The sequence below is a fragment of the Cyprinodon variegatus genome, unplaced genomic scaffold (genome assembly GCF_000732505.1).
Source record: "Cyprinodon variegatus isolate N-32 unplaced genomic scaffold, C_variegatus-1.0 Scaffold249, whole genome shotgun sequence".
Classification (NCBI taxonomy): domain Eukaryota; kingdom Metazoa; phylum Chordata; class Actinopteri; order Cyprinodontiformes; family Cyprinodontidae; genus Cyprinodon; species Cyprinodon variegatus.
This window is the reverse complement of record NW_015150702.1, coordinates 735,556-752,119: the sequence shown is the minus strand read 5'-3', so window position 1 is coordinate 752,119 and position 16,564 is coordinate 735,556. Positions and strand designations below refer to the sequence as shown.

At 33.8% G+C, this 16,564-nt stretch overlaps 1 protein-coding gene across 1 annotated transcript in view; it reads right to left on the bottom strand.

Moving 5' to 3' along the window:
* Nucleotides 1-1,647: 1,647 nt before the first annotated feature.
* LOC107089357 (phosphatidylinositol transfer protein alpha isoform) overlaps nt 1,648-16,564 on the bottom strand; it is a 21,775-nt gene continuing 6,858 nt past the window's right edge. Inside the window, exons 3-12 of the mRNA XM_015382100.1 lie at nt 13,124-13,269; nt 11,879-11,970; nt 11,129-11,136; nt 10,757-10,831; nt 9,598-9,681; nt 9,415-9,492; nt 8,225-8,335; nt 7,894-8,016; nt 5,241-5,322; nt 1,648-5,159 (exon numbers count right to left, since the gene is read on the bottom strand). Coding sequence (XP_015237586.1) covers nt 5,275-5,322; nt 7,894-8,016; nt 8,225-8,335; nt 9,415-9,492; nt 9,598-9,681; nt 10,757-10,831; nt 11,129-11,136; nt 11,879-11,970; nt 13,124-13,269 — 765 coding nt within the window. The 3' untranslated portion in view covers nt 1,648-5,159; nt 5,241-5,274. The remainder of the gene's footprint in view (nt 5,160-5,240; nt 5,323-7,893; nt 8,017-8,224; nt 8,336-9,414; nt 9,493-9,597; nt 9,682-10,756; nt 10,832-11,128; nt 11,137-11,878; nt 11,971-13,123; nt 13,270-16,564) is intronic.

The window sequence follows — 16,564 nt, the reverse complement described above, 5'->3', positions numbered from 1 at the left end:
TTTGTTCTTTTCTGCAAAGCTGTTGTGTTGCTAAACAGAGATTTAAGTTTCTGTCTTGTGCTGGAAACAGGATTTCAGCTGCAGGTTTCCCCGTGGCCCCAAACCACAGCAGACTTACAGCAGAACATCGGATTATGCTAATATCCAGGGTTGGTTAATAACCCAGTGAGAAAGTATTTATGAATGGACATTTGTGTTCATGTGGAGTCACAATGACGTATGTTGAGATTATGAAAGTTTTATTTTTTTTCTAGAAATTATCCTTAGTTTTTAGACCATTATGGAAAGGTTAAGGTGCTCTGGTAGAATATATTTCTGCGTGGTTATCTGAATATTTAATGGTAGTCATAAAAAATAACAAATGTATCTATATGGACATATAGAGCTCACCTTTTTTACTTTTTTTTTTCAATATAATTTCTGTATTTTTCTTTATTAATAATGTAAAACACACTAGCTACAAACGGTGGAAATCTCTATAGCTGTTGTCCACAAAGTAGTTTCTTTGATGGTATTTCTTTTCAGCACACTGCATTTTATAAGAGAGTTAACACTTTATTAAGAGTAGGATTATGTAAGATACGTTTGCATTCATACATTGCAATCATTTGAAAAGGTTAGTTGATGAGAAACTCAGTCTTTAGAGCTTAGAAGAGCAAAATCCCAATTACTTAATTCTTAGATTCCTAACAAATTTATATCCAAAGCGGATTTAACTTTAAGTCCAACTGCCCCTCCTCAAACTCATACAAAAAGAAATGTTCTCATAAAAACGTGTCGCATCTCACTTGCAGGCCCTGATCAGATTATTATCCTCTTTGTCTTCAAAAAGCTTATTTCATTTTAAAACTGCTAATCTTTCCACTGAGAGTTACTTTATACTCTTGATGAAGAATTGGGTCAATTCTTGCAATGTCAACTTTTGTCTGACTTGGACAAGAGTTCACATCCCTTAAACTTTGTTTCACATCTGAACCACAAACTTTAATGTATTTTGTTTACATGTCAAGTGAGACTAACAGAATAGAATATTGCTTAATTTCTTGGAGAGATCAATATAAAACACAATGTAATGCAGAAAACACTCACTTTTGTCCTGAATACATGGTTTTATCTGATAGTATCGGTCGTGCCTCCCTTCAGTCAGGACGAAGAAGTTGGTCAGAGTTGATTGAATTGTAGCTAAGTCAGGGGTCATGTCAAATTAATGCATTCCTAATCTGTTTACTTTTTTGATAATTCTCTTTACATACAACGTCTTTCAGCATATTATTTGACAGTATGAGCATTTAACCACCACATTAAAACACCCTTGTGAAAACATTAAGAATTTAATCATTTCAAAAATATAAAATTACACCTTACAAAAATGATCAATACTCCACTGCTCTTTAAAGTTCTACATTAGATGCTGAATATTATGCAGGGTTGGTGCAGCTGCTTGGTTATAGCAACCTATTTCATATGGTTAATGCAATATTTCTTAACTTATTTGAAAGCAACATTAACTTAGGGGGTCTATAGATATTGATTTGACTGGGTACCACCTGATTCTTTAAATTTTTTTTTGATTTTTTCAGTCTTATACCTCAAAGCTACTTTCCTTAGGACGTTTAAGCACATAATAACCCATATAACACCCTCAGCTTATATAGTCACTTTGATTCTTTATTCATTTCTTTATGTCTCTGATGTACAATAGTGTTATTAGAGATTTAGATGACAAAAAGGCACAAATTCACAATAAAAGAAAAAAAGAAGAAGGAGACAAGTTAACAGGAGTGAGAGAAAAAGAGACAGAGAGATTTATAAACAGTTTGGGATAATGGAAACATTTGGTTTTCCTTATACTCCAATCATAAATCAAGGAATCTAAAAAGAGATATATTAGATTGTCTCTGTTAAAATATGTTCTCTCATAAGTTTTGTGTCTTCAAGCTTTTAAAATTCCTCTTCTCTCTGTATCTGTTTGAAAACCATTTTCCCTATTGGGCTACGTCCGCACTTATTTTGAAGGGCATGCAGGATAAATCACCCTTCATGGCTCATGACAACAAAACAATCCTACATGCTCCGAGGATCCACTTTGACACCATCAGTCGGCGAGAGGAATCAGTGCACTGACCCGAGCTATTTTAACCTTTCAGTGAGAGAAGAGAGTGAAATCCAGAGACTGACAACAGAGGTACTACAACATTAAGAACAAAAATATATATTTATACACTGTCCTGCCAGTGAGATGTTGTCCCCTCTGAGGGATTAATAAAAGGACATGTGTCAGTGAACAAGGTGCTTGTTTCAGTTCAAATGTTCTCTTGTGAATACAAATAGCAAAGCTCAGCTTCTAGCTGTTTCTAAATTTTTATATGTAAAAAATGGGTCTTATTTAAATAAATACATTTTTTTGTTATTCACAATTTCTTACCCACACTAAATTTCAGCTGCTACCGCTCTACTTTTTCTCACTGGAGTATTTCTATGAGGATATTCAGCGATGGGTCAAAAGGGGAGATCATGGTCGGACAGGATGTGCTGCACACTGGGCAGGACAGTCTCATCTATATATATGTGTGTTCATCTACATTAATTTATTTACTATTTACAAAGTCAGTACACACAGTGCATCAACAAATCTCCATGATTCAATTGATAGACCCTGACAGAGTGGAATGATCAATGGACATAGACACGGACGTTGGTCTCTTTGATGAGAAGGTAAAAGACAACGCAGCTGCAGGATACGGAGGGCCAGACGCTCCACAATTCAACACAGAAAAAAAAAGTCAAATAAAACATTCATTCATGGTATTTAATTTGAATAAAGTGTTTTCATTAAGCACAGAAAATAATAGTATCTATAATTTAAGTTTATAAAAATAATCAAAAATATATTTCACTGTCAAAAATCCTTACTTAAAATGTGCTTTCATTACGTTAAGTAGATGCTTAAATATTTCAGTATTGAATCCTTTGTTGCAGGTCAATCATGAATTTGTTTTATTAGTTTTCCACCTGTATGTATAAAAGCAAGTGGGCGGGGCTAACATTGTCTAAGTAAGGGCTGTAGATGAATAGTGTGACTTCTAAGTACATTACTACATGTTTTTACTAATGACACCATTTAAATATATTTTATATATAAATTTATTTTTCCAACATTTTCAAAAATCCATAAAATAATTGATATTATAATTTACTGTTTGTTTTTATTAGCATTTTAAATAAATTCTGAATTATATATAACTATTAATCAAATCATGTGTTTATCGGTTGTGATATTTTAGGTCTTTGATACGTTTTTGAACGTAATACATCATAGAAAAATAAGACTAATGACATTTTAAAGAATATTCTTAAAAGCCTAGATAATAATAGGGGCTCTCTTTATTTAATATATTATTTGTATATTTCACCAACATATCAGTTCAGTTTGATGTTTTACTACCAGACAAATAAAACAGAAAAATAAAGGGCTGAATTTCTATAAATGAAAGAAACTGAAATAAAATCTATATAATTTCTGGCCTGGAATCTTCCTGGAAATGATGTCTATTTTAGGTCTAAATTAAGTAAAAGACAACATGGGAGATGACTCACCCTAATTCCTATCAAGTGTCATTGTGTACAAATTCTATAACAGGAAGATCAGTAAAGCCTTGTGAAATTGCAAACTGAAACTATAAATACACCATCCTGCTTTCTTTTTAAACAAACTACAGTTAGTTTTTTTATGGTATATTAATATCCAATAAAAGCCAAAGAGAAGCCCTTAGACAGAGCATTTCAATTTATATGCTGCAAATATCTATACAATCCTTTTGATAATTTATCTTTTAATTTGTTTTAGTATTGTAGAGTAAAACAACTGCTGTACCAACCTGTTTGTTTTTAGGTTCAGCCAAATATATAAAATAAGGACCAAACTAACTTACTAGCTTCTCTATATGATCTCCTTATATATGTTTTGTCTGAATACATTAAATAATAAGATAAACGAAAACAAAAAGAATAACTAAAAGAATATAAGAAGGAAAAAAATTTAAGTTTTGACAACAGACAAAAAGGAGACAACAAAAACAATATAATAACTTTCCGAGTCGATAATCAGTTCTCTATAAATCGTCACACCACTAAACATCAATCATTCTCTTCTAATCATATAGACAGAAATTGGTGAGGGTGTTAAAAGGAAAAACATAAAGACTATTGAATAACTGACACATGAAAACCAGCTTTGAACTGACTTTCCTTCAAATTCATTGGCTCCTGACATTCACTCTGCTTTAAAAACACTGACCTTACAGCAGGAACACACTGAGAACTAAAACAGCTTTTTGACATTAAAAAGGAGCCTAACATGTCATGATAGTTATTGCTTTTGCTGGATAAGACCATTTATCCACTGGAAAATGATGCCACAAGAAAAAAAAAATAAATAACACAGTCCTCAACTTATTTATGGCTGTTCAGATTTACTGTAAATATTCAGCTAAGCTGTGTTGAACATTTAGACAATTCAGGGTAATCTGTCTAAATATTAATAAATTCAGACATGATGATCAAATTACTGCATATTCACCAGAGCTAGAATGTATGTTTGAAGAAAAACATGGCTGGAAATATCAATGATGCCCAATTATGCTCTGTAGAAACACACACAACCACAAAACAGAAGCGTACACACACACAAACTCACCAAGCAGCAGAAAACAAACTGCCTTGATGTAGGAGGGCATTTAGATCAGGAAAAAACCTTTCTGACTGATTAGAAGTACAGACTACAGTACACTCTATAGATGCAACATCTTAATCTTAGGTAGAATATGGCCTAAATTAACAGTGTTTTCACTATTATCTGTAATTTAGAACAAATCTGAGACATACATTTATTGAATGATTGACATTATAAGTAATGGTGCTACAGGTGGCATTTAAATACTAATCTAAATGGGTACAACAGATGAATTAAAAAAAGAGAGACAAATGGGATAAAGGAAGGATGGACAGTGTGGAGGAGATCAGCTCAAAACTGAGAGTGTACTGGATTCGGGTCACTGAAGACCAAAATGAACTCCGATGAGTAAGACTTGGACTGTCCAGTCAGACGTTGTATCATTTGAGACAAAAGGAGGATTGATTGCGCTGGTTTCAGCTCTAATCTAAAAGGGAAAGGAGAGACAAGTGAGAGAAAAACCCAAAGAAAAAACTTAACAATAAGAAGAGGTCGGAGCTTTGTCTACCTGACGATCGGCAGCATTTACGTCCAAGACAGTCTTAGTCCTCCAACGCCACCATTCCTTTCACAGGATCCTTCACTCTCATCTGACAGGAATACACGCACTCATTATAGATTCACAGAAAACACACTGAGTGAACAGTATTAGGCACTATTACACTGTCATGTCAAAAAAGAGGAAAGATAGGAGAAAAGAGGAGTGAACTTCCTGTGAAGGTCTTCCTGTGTGAAACACCTGCACACACCTGTGTGGCAGTTTTGCAGACAAAGGAAAGACAGGCTCTCAGCTAAACAGGTTTCAGCTCATGGTCAAATCACCAGATACACAACTGGTGAGAAGGAGTTTAAGTTACAGTTATTAAAATATGTTTATTAAAAGGTAAAAGTTGATTTGGAGGTTTTGGAGATATTGTTGTAGTGGTTAAGGCATTGCACTTGGAATCCAGAGGCTCTGAGTTTTAGCCCCACTCCCACAGGCTGACACCCTGGGTCCCTTAGCCCCACACTGCTCCCCGGGAGAGTTCATTTTGTTGCTCTGTTATTGTGAAAGTGTAATGTAAAAAAAATAAAAATAAAAAAAGGCGAAGTTGAATGTGCTTATTTATATGTTTATATGTGCTTATGGTTGAGCCACAGAGAAAATGTTTGATTTAAAAATGTTTTTTTTTAACTAATTACATTTATGTTTGTCAATTTATTCTTGAAATGTTTTCAACCTAAATCCCAATCCTAAATAAACACCAATTTCAGCAAATAAAACACAATGGAGAAGGATTTGAGTTGTGCCTAGCATTCTCCTTCGGGATGGATAATCATTTTTTAAGTTTGGGCAGAAGCTGAAGCTAGAAACCACACATAACTTCACATACAATGAGTTATCAACAATATGAAAGACTTAAAAAAATTATAGGATGGCTCTGTTGCTCTCAGGGTTTCTCAGAGAGCTGAATTCAATCAGAACCGTTTTGAAGACTATTGTGATTTAAATTAAAGACCTACACGGTAAAAATAACTCAACAAACTTATGCATGATTCATTTTAGTATAACTTTCTAAATTTTATTTGGTTTGGCACTGGCAGCATATATAGCACACACACACACACATGTTGTGTCACAACATCCTTGTGGGGACCTTCCATTGACTTCCATTCATTTCCCACTAATTTATATGGCCTAACCGTGACCCTTGCCCTAACCCTAACCATTACCGACACATACCTATTCTTAAACCTAACCTAAACTCAATTCACACCTTAGTCCTAAACCTAACCCCCACCCCAAGAAGAGAAACTTTCCTTATGGGGACCAGTTGTTGGTCCCCATAAGTACCTATGAGTCCCCAAAATGTAGCATATTCCTAGGAAATTGTCCCCACCAGGTATTAAAGACATGGCCACATACACACACACACACACACACACACACACACACACATATATATATATATAAATATATAATCAGAATCGGAATCGGGTTTATTGCCATTGTTAGTGAAGGAATTTTTTATGGTACAATCGTGCAACATGAAACATATAATATGGAATAGGTAAATAAAATTATAAAAATCTCTAAAAACACTGTGGTATAAGGCATGCAAAAAATAAACTACATAGACAGTAGTAAATATGTAATAAGCTAATTATAAATAGTCTTTATAAATGGGGCATAGCTGGTTAGGGATCATATCACAAGAACCTTTGAATTGTAAGTGTTGATCATTAAACATCTTCAGTGCAAGGAGCAAACGCCTGAAGGTGTGAAGAGAATTTTTTTTAAACATTGTTGTTCTTTATCATGTTTTTAATTTACTTTCATAACTTTATAACAAACAGAGTAATATAGAAGTAAATAAATATTACAGAATAAATTATTACTAATTGTACATTTTCTCCAAAAAAAAAATGAATGTGCAGATAAATGCAAGAGCCAACAAATGACTGAGCCTACAGCTAAATGTAAAATAGCACTTTGTTAAGAATAAGTTTCTGTAGTGCAACTCGATCAGTGTCACTGAAAACCTTAAATCTGGAAAAGCTGCCTCTAAGGAAAGTTGCCAAGATGCTGAAAAGACTTTAAAATCTTCCTTCTATATGACACAGAACTGAAAAGCGATCCTCCATCATAGAAATGTTTGTGTATAGATAGGAATAATACATGAACAATTAAATAATCAAATGTTATTCAAGAGCAAATCAGGGATTTTTCTTCCCAGATCAGACAAAGCAGTTGTTTGAACTAAATGTAGAAAAATCTTCTTATATTGTACACTTTAGCATTTTGGTATGAGCAAAAAAAAAGCTCAGTAAGCTATAATCTGTCCTAGTGAGAAGTAAAAGAAATATTCTCTAATTAGATCATATGTCTGTTAAAGCTTCAGCCTCTTAATATTGTGTTTCCTTTTATTTATAGTCTGTGAGAGGTGAAGAGAAAGATGTAAATAAGAATAAATTATTTAGAATACTGTTTTTCGTATCATCATTGGAAATGAGACATTCTTTATCTGTAATGTTCTTTCAGTAGAGCACTTAACAGCCCTTAACAGACATGTTTAGGTTTAGACTGTGGGTTCTTGGAAATTATTTTCCCCAAAATGTCAAAAAATACAAGACAACAACAACAAATAAATAATAATAAATAAATAAAAAATGTAGCTTACTTCATCTAGCTCCCTACGAGTCTCCTCCTCCATGCGACGAATATCGTCCATGTTCAGTTCAATCCACTTGTCAATCCAGCAAAACAGTTGGCGGTGGAAATTTGTGAACAAGCGCTTCTCTTGCTGTCAGACAACAATGGAAAAGATATCATAATGTGGCCCAAGGATAATTGTTGTTTATTTCCCCCAGGACTAATAAGAAATGTAAGCAGTTATGTAAAAATAATTTATAAAGTAAAATAATAATAAACAAAAACATTATTTTCTAACTACCTTGACCACTATCTTGTAAAAGTATACAATGCAGTTTAAAAAAAAGTAATAAACAAACCTTCTGAATAAAGTTCTCCACTTTATTCTGCAGACCCCACCACTTGAATTTGACAGTGACCAGTTTGTAGGCACACATGTGTGGGCAGTCTTTCTTGTTAGGAAGCTCTTTCTGCATGCAGACATAAACACTTAGATTAGTGTTTTTGTGAGGAACCATCCTGACCATCCTGATACACTCATGGAATCAGATTTGCTGGTTTATACCAACTATCTGTAGCAGAAATAAAATGAAGCCTAAGCTTTCTCACTGCAAAAATGATCTTGAAATAAGTAAAGATTTCTTAAATTAAGTGTATTTACCCTTAATGTGAGTAGATAAGATGATTTGCCAATGGAATGAGTGTTTCTACTCTTAGAATAAGATAATTAGATAACATACACTTCAAATAAGACAATGCAATTTTTTTTTCTTACTGTAAGTGTAAATTGTCTTGCCTCCTCAATTCAAGAAAAACAAAATACACCTATTGTAAGAAAAAAATACTTATTTTTTAGATTTTATTTTTACTGCTTTCTAATTCCAAGTCAGTACAGCAAGCATGAGTGATTATTTTCTTGGGAAAGTGTAATTTCCCAGGCCATCCCATGTTTAGAATCCAGTGATGTTCACTAACTTAAACATAGTAAACGTTGCAGGTTGAATCTACTACAGATCTTAGTGTTTTCAGACATAGCTTTGGATTCAACATGATTAGGACAAAATGTCATTTTAGGAAACCCTCATTAGACATCAACACAACACATTTCAGTAAGACAGAGATTATCACTTTTGGCAAATTAACACTAAAGAGGTTGTACAAGTGATTTAAAGAAGCTTTAAATGTGTCACTCTAATTTCAGATTAAAGTACTTAGGGACACTGATGAACACTAACACAGAGAAATGGAAAACTAAATGTATCACTCTCAGTTATGTTGACTTTATGGTTGCAGAGTGGAGAAAAATGCTGAAGTATTGTTTTACTTAAAAGAAAACAGGGCACAGCGGTTTATCAAAATGTAAAAAAAAAAAAACATTTAGAAAACCAGAGCAGAGAGCAACAAAAACCACACACACACACACACACACACACACACATGACAAAACAAAGAAAAAAACAATGCCCATTACTAACTATTATGTTTTCTCATTTATTGCTTGAAAAAAATATTTAAATACATTTTTGGTTTAGATCGTGGTTATATTTACCTTCCAGTCAGGTCCTAGAGGCCCTCGTCCTGTCTTTGCTGACTTATACTTGCATGGATCCTCTTCTGGCTTGTAGTCCTGATGTGAGAAACCAAAAAAATAAATACAAAAATACAAAAATAAATAAATAAAGTGTTAAAGGCAGAATAAGATATTTCAAACAGCAGCTTCACATTGATTCACCTTTGGCTCCACCTGGCTTCTGTCTGCAATATCAATATAGACTATATCCACCTTTTTCCAGGTTTCTGCATCCAAACCGTGTACCTAAAACACAACCACAGAGCAAAAGCTAAGACATTTTTTTTAAGTCTTCAAAGTAAAACAAAAATGTGTAATAATTTTATATTGCATTAGTTATTTAGCTCAAATATGCTATTATTTAACTGACATATGCGCATAACTGAAAGTTAGAAATCAAATAAAAGAATTTTGATTATGATTACATAAATGGAAATATATTTTCTTGGGGTTTTAATTGATAGAAAAACACATAGTGGAGCATAAATGTGGTGTGGCAATGAAAGATTATTGACTGTTATTTTATTTTTACATTAGAATAAAAAATGACACTGATTTTTATTCAGCTCCCCTTACTTAGATATCTAGTCCAACAGGTTGCTTTCAACAGTCATCTAATAGATAAATGGGATCCATCTGCTCTGTGAAGGCGTTAGTGTTGTTGTTTCTCAGAGGACATTAATAAAGAAAGCAATTTTGAAGTGCAAAATAATACAGCAGACAGTTTAGTGAGAAAGCCTTAAACAAGTCTAAAACAATTCTGTTGTATAGCAACCAGTACTGTATGTCCTGGTAAAGCAAAATCACTTTGGAGCTGACCAATGTTTCTCTGTATCATTAAATGGACAGTTATTTGTGTTAACGTGCTTATTATTGGAAGTGGATGGTGAACAGAGGGAGAGGAGGAGTGAGATAGCAGTGAAAACATTCATGTTAGATCTAAAAGGAACAAGAATCTGCAATTATTTGCAACAACAAAAGTAATTCCCATTGCCATGCATACCTTAAAAGATTATGGAGTTCATTGATAGTTCACTAAATGATGAACTATCAATTTATATATAAATATATATATAAATATTATTAGATTTTATTTCCTTTTGTTCATTTTTTTTTATTCATAAAAAATGTACCATTTTCCTTCAACTTTGTGTTGTTCTATCACACAAATATCCCGTCAAAAAGTGAAGGCTTCTATGGATGTATTGTTACAAAATGTAAAACAAAGCAGTGTTGATATTTCTGCAAGGCATTATCCTCTTTCATTTTTAAATTTACGACAGTAGATAGACTCCCACGGCTTGTCGTATTATTCACTAACATTTTCCTGGTGTCCCATGTCAGGTTTGTGCCATGTCTCGATCTTGATCAGGAAGTTATCTTTCATATACTCATTCTGCAGGGAAAACAGAGAAAACCCCGAGTGAGGGAAGGAGAGAACACTTTGTAAAAATCAAATAAGAAATCTATAAAAGATTCAGCTGTCATTGATCAGTGTCTTTTCCTCACCAACACTTAACTACACAAAGAAAGTCACAATCTATTGCTATCTCTGCTGCAGTGTCAGTCAAAAAGATCACATTTCTGTCTCAGCTTTCAGGTTAAGCCCCTCCTCCTTTTGCACCAATTATAAGTGTGCTGTTTGTGTTGATTCCTGAACTCTTTAAAACAAGCAAACAAAGAAAGTACTCACAGTGATGACTGTAGATCCAGGTGAAGAAAGGCAAAGTCCCAAACACAGAGACACACACATGGTTAATGACAACAAAGACCAACTGAGAAGGCTTTCAGAATTTGGTGGATTTTTCAACATTGTAAGGGAACAGTTATTGGGCATGCAAAGTGAGTTTGTGCCTTTGAATGTGTTTGTGACAGATGGCGGTCTAGCAGCTGGCCACATACGGGTGGCAGGATCTTTGGCTGAACGGCTCAAGTGATTGCTCGGCTCCTCTCACAGGACAAGTAGTAAATTATTCAACTACTCCTTGAAAGTAACAGAGACACGAAGGCATAAGGAGAGACTGGAGGAGGAGAGGAATGCAATGCAGGAAAGCATCTTTTACCTAAAATAATTTAAAGTTATTATACAAATGCTTTTTAAAGATTTCAACAAAGAAACCCCAATTGTTTCCTTGGCTGGCTAGGACTCTGCACCAAAGCCATCAAATCTGTGCATTGAAACATGTTCTAACTACTATGCCTTATAAAATAAACTGTTAACAGCTTAACTTCTGCTCAGGGTCATGTCTGCAGCTCACACTCAAAACTGATTTAAAATCTCCAAGGGCTGATCCAAAAGTGGATCATCATTTAAAAATTAGACTCAAATATCCAAGAAAGTCTAGACTTAATTAATATACTTACTTAAAAAATAACTTGCTAGATTACTGCAGTGTGCATATTGTTATGTGTAAATATCTGCAGTGATAATTTGTATACATACCTGTACGACAATAAGGGTATGCGTTCCAGGCTTTCTCATGGATGTTCAGAGCTGAAGACGGAGCCAACATTCTGACGAATGACGGCACTTTACTGCAGGAGAACGTGGGTGACAGAGAACAAACTAAATGAATGCATAACCTATCAATTTAGGAGACTTTCTAAGCTGACTTTGTGGCATTATGTGTGCCTAAATTAGATAGTGCCTTGCAGAGATATTCATCTTTTCCCGTACTTTTTTAGGGTAAAGCCACAGCTAGGAGAAGTTCAATTCAATTCAGTTTATTTATATAGCGCCAAATTTACAACACGTCATCTCAAGGCACTTTACAGTTCAACCAGATCATTCAGTCAAATTGATACAAAGTTTTCTATCTAAGGAAAACCAGTTGATTGCATTAACTCATTGACTCAAATACAATTACTCACACTAAGCATGCTTGTAGAGACAGAGGAGAAGAAAAACTCCCTTTTAACAGGAAGAATTCCTACTACCTAGTCCGACTACCATGGAAGATAGTGCTCTGGTCACCAGAAATGCAGGATGGATGAAAACTTACATTATAATGCTGACCATACCACCTCCACCTCGAGGATGACAACATCCTTCCATTAACAGGTAACCTGGAGCAGACCAGCAGGGTCGAACGCATCACTGATGTCTCTAAAATCTCTTCACTGGTTACCAATTCAATTGGTCCTATGCTTATAATATGACACTGACTATATAAATAAAATTGACTTGAACTTATTAATAATAAAGCAAGAGCTACATTCAAATGATTTTTTATTGCAAAACCTTTAATCATACAAAGCAGAGGAAAGAAACAAGCTGCAGGAAGCAGAGACAAAAATAGCGTCCTGGGAAAAGGGGCAAACAGATCTGATTGGATATTTATTGGTCTATTTTTCTTTAAATGTCTCATCAAAATTTTTATTTTTACAGACACTCAAACACTCATACACAACAATTAATGTTTTTTTATTTCTATAATCTAAATAAGTGCAAAAAAAATAATAAATTCAGTATTTAAAAACACTTTAATTAGAGCCAATTAAAGACCAAATTCTAGGTACCCTGATTGGTCCAAAGAACCATAACCAGGACTTGAATTACAGATAACTATAAATGTGAAAAGGCATAAACGACTAAATAGAAAGAGAGGGGTCTAAATAGAGGAAATGAGAAAGCCCTCGCCTTTCCTTCCTGTACATTTTCTGGCCTCCCTCCTGTAAAAATGCTTACCTCTGCAAATGGTAAATTTTGTGTGTGTACTGCCCCTTCTCTCCATCCTTCTCATAGGGTTCATTTTTTAAAACTTCGACCCCTTCGCCTCCGCCTGTCTCATTCTTGCTGGCTTCTGCCACCGAGTATAGTTGGCCGACCTGGTACTGAGAGACACAGAGCAATGAAATGGGCTATTAGGGAAATGAGTTGAATGGAAAATACATTTTCAAAGGCATGCTAGGTTAATCTATGCTGATGATAAAATCTACTATTAGAAGTGAAAAAAAAATATTTCATTGTGTGTGATTTGATTGCATGTATTTAAACATTATGTATTGACTGATGATTAATTACAACTGTGGATTATCTCATTCTCTTGTATCTAACTGTAGAAAGAATCACAAACTGTGTTTCCTCCTTTACCACATTCTACATCTTCAGGGATTGTGTACAAATGGGTTTGAATCAGAAAACAATGCTTTCCTTATATTCATAATCAGCTCTAATCCATCAAATAACTTCTCCAAATCTGTGATTGAGCAGATTTAACACAAAGCAAGTAGGGAATTACTCAATAAATGTCAAATTACTCTATTGTTTCAGCAAGACACAGGTTACATTTATGCTTTGTATTAAATCTTTCTGACAACACCAAACAACCGGGTGTTAGAACTATGTAAGAGCAACTGATTGATGGTTGAAAAAAATTAGATGGTAATTACATTGTATACAAAGAATAAGCTTTAGGTTAAAGGTGTAAAAAAAAAAACATTTTACTCGTGTCTTTGAAAGGAGTTTAAGGCAAATAATGCTGTTATTTCATAGTGCAATCAGTTGCATTTTGAAAATAACAAAGGGTCCTCTATGATGTTGGTGGATCTGAAGCAACACTTTGTTTGATGTTTGATTGGTAATTGATGACTTTGTACAAATGAGAACGGACGATAATCTTTATCTCTTCTTATCCAAAGCTGATAAGACATAAATAAATAAGCAAAGGGTGGTTGAACTGATGATTTATTCAGGCAATAGGTGAATACCAAAGCATGCAACACTTTTCTTAGTTTGATTTGAAGTAGTTAAAAAAAAAACACTGTCTCCATTATTTCTCCTCCATTTTACAGTGATGCTCTACCACAATGGCCCACCGCTTAAAATCAAGCAATACAATCTTTTATGTGTTATGTAACAAAATATCAAAAAGTTCAACAGAAACTGCAACTGTGATGAACTGTGCTTTGACTTATTTCTGTAAAATCAAGTATAATAATGGCTAATAATCGCCGCTCTTCCAACCATAAACCTCACAGCAGTGATTCTTTCTCTTTGCCTAAACTACAGAAACTAACACACTGGCTTATCTACCTTGACAGTTTAATAAACTTTCACCTATTATCCTTCAAAAAGTAGGCATCCTCAGTAAGAAACAAACAAATAAAACCCCAGTGCCCTTGTGTATATCATACAAGCTTTCTTCTTGGAAATTAAAAATTAGGCTGCATCTTAAATGCTTAATTTTTTTGTGCTATTTTGGCTTACAGTAATTGCTGCTCTGGGTTGTTCTTTCAGAAAATGGCATGTCTTAGAGTCTGCATACTTCATCCATCCATCCATTTTCTGTCACGCTTATCCCAAGCGGGTCACACTGCATACTTCAGTTAATGATTATTATACTATTAAATTAGTTGACCATTAGTTTAATTGTCTTTTTTTTTTTATCAGTAAAACATTAGTATTTCTAATCATTTATATAAAATATTGCCCTTTGTAGACAAAGATTTGTAAATGAATGAACATTTCAATAATACTCTGATTTGTTGAATATGGCTGAGCTGACACTTTGCTCAACCTCATCTCGAGTCATTTTTTATGTTGACCCCAAATGTTAATGTTCAATCTTTCTAAACAGCATTAAATGTATTTTTTACCAATAACAGCTTTTTATTGAGCATATGGCTGCCAATATAATTTACATGCACAATGAAGTTGGTTTGTTATCTTTTATCTTCTTAAGTGTTTGTATTTGCCAATGTTATTTTCTAAATATGTACTGTTATTTTTTTTTTCATTTTAAGGTGATAATTTATTTTTTTTATACAATTTTATTAGACCACAAAAAGAAAAACAACTACAATGCCATCACATTAGTTGTTGAAGGCTGCATTAAATATGATTTTTGAATTAATGGCCTCTAGGCACAGCAGTGCCTTATCTATACAACCCTGGCTGCATATAATTTATTATTGCTGTGTGTGGTCAGTGTATTTGTGAAAGACAATTGTTTTTCCACATAAACAAACCGATGTCATGAAAATTTACATTTTTCTCATTTTTAAATAGGTTTCAATGTACAATTCTATTCCATTTTATTCTATTCTATTCTCTAAGTTCTGATTAAATCAAACTGGTTCATGGACAAAAGCTGAAATATTGAACTGATGACAGAAGGAATACACAGCTTGACTACTTGGTAAATTTCATAGCTTTTAATTAGTTGTCATGAGAAAACAGTTTCCAAGAATTAACGACTAGAAAAAAAAAGTAAAGACCTTCTACCAGTATGTTAAGGAATGACAAAGAAGGAAAGATATTAAATATTTTAACAAATATTTTTAAAAGTCGCTGATAGCTGCTGTGGTGAAGATGTATGTTCCAATATACACCTTCACCACAGCAACATAACAAGGTAAGCTGATTTCAAATAATTATTACTTATAAAGTTCAAAATGTGTTTGGCATAGAATTAATTTAATCTTATTTCATTATATCTTGCAAAAATCTTGAGGTTTAAAATTTCCGGTCGCTATTTGTTTGTTATATGGGTTCGGGTTTGTGCATCTATTTATAAAACCTTGCTGATTATTTAGTAAAATCAATAGTTTTTTTTTTCCCCAACTTATTTTAGTTTGATAGAGTATATTATTATTTGGTTACTTTGTTTAAGTATATATTATGATTAATAATTTGTGTCAAACGTCAGATGTTTTAAAAGTAACGTTTATTTTATAAGTGACATTGTTGAGCTTTTTAGTCTATTACTAGTGCATCACTTTATTAACTCTTTAGTGGGAGTAAACCTTTTTAGGAAATAAGGAAACAACTCATTAATATGACAAAGACGACCATCAGGAGCACAGAAACAGACTTGGATGTTCGCACGGTGTTGACGTGTCATGATGCAGCACCTGCTGGTGCTTCACACTCATGCCTGAGTCTGCAGCATTTTCAAGCACAGTTTTCCACGATCAAATGTAATAAGCCGTCTATTTAAAGTGAATTTAATTGTTTTAGTACTATATACAATGGTAAATTCACAGCAGCACACAGAGGTTGGATTACCATGTTATGACAAAGTATTTTTTAGATAACTCAACTGTGGATGGATGGATTAATGGAAGGATGGATGGATGGATGGATGGATGGATGGATGGATGGATGGATGGATGGATGGATGGATGG